This window comes from Ixodes scapularis, unplaced genomic scaffold, assembly GCF_016920785.2.
Source record: "Ixodes scapularis isolate PalLabHiFi unplaced genomic scaffold, ASM1692078v2 PGA_scaffold2__306_contigs__length_199485367, whole genome shotgun sequence".
In the NCBI taxonomy this organism is placed as follows: Eukaryota; Metazoa; Arthropoda; class Arachnida; order Ixodida; family Ixodidae; genus Ixodes; species Ixodes scapularis.
Window position 1 is genome coordinate 114855455 of NW_024609857.1, and position 5617 is coordinate 114861071.

Consider the following 5617-nt stretch of genomic DNA (forward strand, 5'->3'; position numbering starts at 1 on the left):
ACCTTGTCGAATGGCGAAGGTCGGCAGCACTGGTGCGAAGACACGTGGCACGGCACTCCCGCCCCCTTCCAGGTGCTCGATTAATGCGCGCAGCTCAGGATAGTACCGTTTACGTCGTGACACGTCGTCGGTGTTCACTGCTTCTAGGAAGCGCTCGTCGTCATTGTCATCGCTGCAGCCGGAAGAGGTTTCGACGAGAACTCTGGACAGGCAGTCGGCGTCGCTGTGCTTGCGGCCTAGCTGACTTGTAGTTTGTAGACCACAGTCATGTTGAACTCTTGTAGTCAGAGACTCCATCGAGCGAGGCGTGCTGAGTGGGCATGGAAGCTTTGCAGCGATGAGGTGGCTTATGTTTTTCGTCTTGCCGCAGCTCCTGTCCGTGTCAGCGCGTGCGTCCCCTTCCAGCCGGCGACACGATGACGGCGCAGCTTTGCTCCGGTTTACGGACCGTGAGCTACCATCCGCCACGCGCTCGTCGACCACAGTGTTGCCCGCTGGGATCAAGATCACAGAGGACCTCGCTCGTGCTATGCCATCAACAGCGACATCAACGGAAGCGCCTACAAAGGGACCCCCCCGGCTACAGCGCGCCAGTGGGCATGGAAGCTTTGCAGCGATGAGGTGGCTTATGTTTTTCGTCTTGCCGCAGCTCCTGTCCGTGCCAGCGCGTGCGTCCCCTTCCAGCCGGCGACACGATGACGGCGCAGCTTTGCTCCGGTTTACGGACCGTGAGCTACCATCCGCCACGCGCTCGTCAACCACAGTGTTGCCCGCTGGGATCAAGATCACAGAGGACCTCGCTCGTGCTATGCCATCAACAGCGACATCAACGGAAGCGCCTACAAAGGGACCCCCCCGGCTACAGCGCGCCAGTGGGCATGGAAGCTTTGCAGCGATGAGGTGGCTTATGTTTTTCGTCTTGCCGCAGCTCCTGTCCGTGTCAGCGCGTGCGTCCCCTTCCAGCCGGCGACACGATGACGGCGCAGCTTTGCTCCGGTTTACGGACCGTGAGCTACCATCCGCCACGCGCTCGTCGACCACAGTGTTGCCCGCTGGGATCAAGATCACAGAGGACCTCGCTCGTGCTATGCCATCAACAGCGACATCAACGGAAGCGCCTACAAAGGGACCCCCCCGGCTACAGCGCGCCAGTGGGCATGGAAGCTTTGCAGCGATGAGGTGGCTTATGTTTTTCGTCTTGCCGCAGGTTAGTAGTCGTAAACCTTGCCACTGTTTTAGGTCGAATTATGTTTGCCTAGTTGTGCTTCCATGCCCCGGAGCTTTTATTGAATCTTTTAGAGCGTGTATTGAATCTTTCAGAGCTTTGTTGCTTTTGTTGTCTGGGGATGTAGAGAAGAACCCAGGCCCTATGAGCAAGCAACAAGAGGATGAATTCCTTGCGCTTGTGCAGACGGTCGCGAAACTTCAGAGTAGCCTTGCTCTTCTGCAACAAGAGGTAAACCTACTAACACAGAAAAACATAGAAAGCGAAAAATCTGCTTCCGCTCTAGAAGAACGCGTTATCAACCTAACAACTGAACTCGACTTACTAAAGCAGAAGGAAATCGGTAACGTCACACCTACCGAACCTCAGCTTACTACAGCTCTAAACGAACTTTCGCAGCTGAAAACTCGTTGTGACGACGCGGAGGGCAGATCCCGTCGTAACAACCTTCTATTTTTTGGCGTCACTGACACCGATAGGGAAACGTGGGCCCAGTCCGAGGGCTTGGTAACCGGCCTGTGTTCCACTAACCTAGGCGTGAATATCGAATCAAGCAAAATTGAAAGAGCGCACCGCTTGGGAGCGTTCAATCCACAGAAATGTCGCCCTATAATTGTGAAGTTTTCATCATTTAAGGATAAAGAGGGCATTCTTTCGTCGGCATTTAAGCTCAAGGGAACACGTGTAGCCATCAGTGAAGATTTTCCCATTTCTGTCCGACTTGCGCGCCGTCACCTTCTTGATTTTGCCAAGCCTAAAGGCACGACTTACAAGCTGCGTCACGATAAGCTGTTTTTAGATAATAAGTGTTATGTATATGACGCCGCTCTTGGTGCCGTGAAGGAAAAAAGTGCATAGCAATGCCAGCGTTCATTTCGTTTTTCGTCACCCAATCAACCTGCTAAACGCCGTGATATCTGTAACAAACCTTCTTATCATTCTATTTTATTTACTAATATTAGAAGCTTGATACCAAAAAGAGATGATGTGATTTCCTTGGTTGAGGCATGCAACGCAGATTTCCTTGTGCTTACCGAGACGTGGCTAAGCCCCGATATATCCGATACTGAACTTTTTCCTTTGTGTCCAAACTTTCGTGTGTATAGGTGTGATAGATCCGCTAGGAGGGGGGGTGGTGTGCTTTTAGCTATAAATAATCACATTCCGTCCCGGGTTATACCAATTCTTACTGACTTAGAAGTTGTATTTGTGTACGTCGCTACGACGCCCCCCGTAATAGTGGCTGTGTGCTATAGACCGCCAGATAGTGATAAAGAATTTGTTAACAAGCTATATAAGTGTGTTTCTGAAATCACCACTAAATGCCCTAACGCCTTTGTTACTCTCTTTGGTGATTTCAATTACCCGAACGTTGACTGGTCTGCCCTCTCTTCTAGTTGCGCATTGTCTCAAGAATTTATAGACTTTTGTTTAAATTTCAACTTTACAAATGTTATCACTCAGCCTACTAGGATTACTAATCACTGTAGCAATATACTCGACTTGTGCTTAAGCCAAGACCCCTCACTCTTCAGTAACATCACATACTTACCCGGCATTAGTGACCATCTCGTCATCGATTTAACTCTCTCTCTCTCTGCTCCTCGTAGATCACATTACTGCAAATTTATTCGCAATTACGCGAAAGCTGATTACGCATCAATCAACTCGAACCTCGAAGATTTTTATCATACTTTCTCAGTTAACTTCTGGGAAAGAACGGTTAATGAAAACTGGACTCTATTCAAAGATAAAATGATCTATCTAATCGAACGCTTTATTCCGCTGACCCGTATTATATCTGACAACACTAACCCTTGGTACAATAAAAATATTCATAGTCAATCGAATAGAAAAAAAAGACTCTATAAGCGGACTAAGGCTGTCAACACTACGGCTTCTTGGAACGCCTACTACGAATGCGCTAGGGCTTATAAATCAGCAATAAATCACGCCAAAACCAAATTTTATAGTATCGACCTCCCCAACATACTAACCACGAAACCAAAGAAGTTTTGGAAAATAATCAATCCAGCACTTTCACTTCCTTTGCAATTTGTAGATGACGACGGACTTCCGCTTTCTGATAAACACGGCGCTCTTGCAATTAACAATTTCTTCTGCTCCATCTTTACTAACGAGGACTTACTAAATATTCCCGACTCGTGCCAATCCATTCACCCCCTCATGGATCCTATCGTAATTGACCGTACTGGAGTACTTAAGGCTATAGATCAACTAAAGGTGTCCTCCAGCTCCGGAGATGACCAAATTAACTCTAAGGTATTAATAAACACTAAACACATTTCTTCCACTTTCCTCTGCAACATATTCTCTCAATCTCTTAATCTCTCTGAAGTACCATCAGACTGGAAAGTTGCTAACGTCATTCCCGTTCATAAAACAGGCGCCCGCCAACTAATCAGCAACTATCGTCCCATCTCGCTCACCAGCGTTTCATGCAAACTCTTGGAGCACATTCTCTATTCTAACATAATAAATTTCCTAGACTCTCATAACCTCCTTTTTAAGCACCAGCACGGATTTCGCAAGTCCTACTCATGCGAAACTCAGCTAACAGCATTTCTAACTGACGTTTACTCAAATTTCGATTCCAATGTTCAAACTGACGCCATCTTTATTGACTTCTCCAAAGCATTTGACAGGGTCCCTCATCAACGTCTTTTAATGAAACTAAGAAATATTAATCTTCACCCCTCAGTAGTCAATTGGATTTCTGAATTCCTTACTAATCGCACACAGTACACTTCTATTAACAATATAAAATCTACCACAAGCGCAGTAACGTCTGGCGTCCCTCAGGGAAGCGTTCTTGGCCCCCTTCTTTTTTTAATCTACATTAATGATCTCCATCATTGCATCACTTCTGAAGTACGTTTGTTCGCCGATGACTGTGTCATATATAGACCCATTCATTCATGCCACGATCAGCTAACCTTGCAAAACGATCTCCAACTTATAATTCAGTGGTGTCATAAATGGCAAATGGCTTTGAACTATAATAAATGTAAATCGCTATCTTTTTCCCGCAATTCACATGTTCTATCCTCCTCTTACCACTTTTCTGGCATCCCAGTAACTGCTTGTTCATCGTATAAATATCTAGGAATTCATCTGACATCTGACCTGTCATGGACCACTCATATAACAACTGTCATCGCCGATGCTAACCGCACTCTCGGATTTCTTCGCCGTAACCTCAGACAAGCTACATCCCCCGTAAAACAACTAGCTTATACTACCTTGGTCAGAACTAAACTAGAATTCGCTTCTTCCATATGGTCACCGTGGCAGGCATACCTAACTAACAACCTGGAATCCGTTCAAAGCAGGGCCCTCCGTTTTATTTATTCCGACTATTCCCCATACGCAAGCATATCAGGACTTCGCCAATCAGCTAACCTTGACACTCTTTCTCACCGCCGCAGGGTGTCTCGTCTTTCTCTTCTTCATCGGATCTTTTATTACAACAGTCATCTCAGACAAAGTTTGGTATCACCTCCTTACCGCATTTTCCCTCGTCTCGACCATTCTTGTAAACTCCGTCCGATTTCATCGTCAACCGTCACTCACCAAATGTTACTCTACCATTGGCCATTGACGACTGGAACTCACTGCCTGACGTAATTGTTACCTTATCTGATACTAAGAAATTTTCTGCAGCCATTAGCTTATTTTTTCTAACCCAAACTAGATTACAGCCTGTTTTTGTAGATAAATTGTTTTGTTACTTGTTTGTTTTTTAAGTGTTCACTCCCTTGTGTAATGCCCCCTGGGCCTTCAAGGAATAATAAATGAGATGATGATGATGACGGGACCTTGAGCTTCACAAGCCAGCAAATCGAGTGGTGGTCCGTCACCACGCGGAATGGGCTCTCGTAAAAGTATCGACGAAACTTCGTGATTGCCCAGACGACCGCAAGGCATTCTTTCTCAGTCGTGGAGTAATTGTTTCCGCCTTGGACAGTGTCCGACTTGAGTAGGCGATGACTCGCTCGATGCGTTCTTGCACTTGGACCAGTATTGCGCCCAGTCTTGCGTTACTTGCGTCCGTGTGAATCTCGGTTTCCGCATCCTGATCGAAATGTCCAAGCACAGGAGTAGTCTGGAGTCGTCGCTTCAGCTCGTCGAATGCCTGCTGCTCCTTCTCGGCGTCCTCCATGAGGTTTGTGAGCAGTGCGGAAATTTTAGCGAAATCCCGAACGAAGCGTCGATAGTAGGCGCAAAATCCAAGGAATCTCCGCACCGCCTTTTTGTCTGTCGGCGCTGGAAATACCGCGACGGCGCGAATCTTTTCGGGGTCTGGGCGGACTCCTTTGTTACTAACCACGTGGCCTCGGAACTTCAGTTCGTCATAGGTGAACCGGCACT

General features: G+C 47.1%; 1 protein-coding gene across 1 annotated transcript; it reads left to right on the plus strand.

Moving 5' to 3' along the window:
* The first annotated feature begins 1027 nt into the window (after nt 1-1027).
* On the plus strand, nt 1028-2104 carry LOC120849112. Its single transcript, XM_040504873.2, has one exon. It carries the CDS (start codon nt 1088-1090, stop codon nt 2081-2083), a length of 996 nt encoding a protein of 331 aa, XP_040360807.2. The 5' UTR covers nt 1028-1087; the 3' UTR covers nt 2084-2104.
* Nucleotides 2105-5617: the final 3513 nt, after the last annotated feature.

What these genes read in the sequence shown, in the direction of transcription:
- LOC120849112 (XM_040504873.2), top strand. Translation starts at nt 1,088, where the DNA reads ATGCCATCAACAGCGACATCAACGGAAGCGCCTACAAAGGGACCCCCC.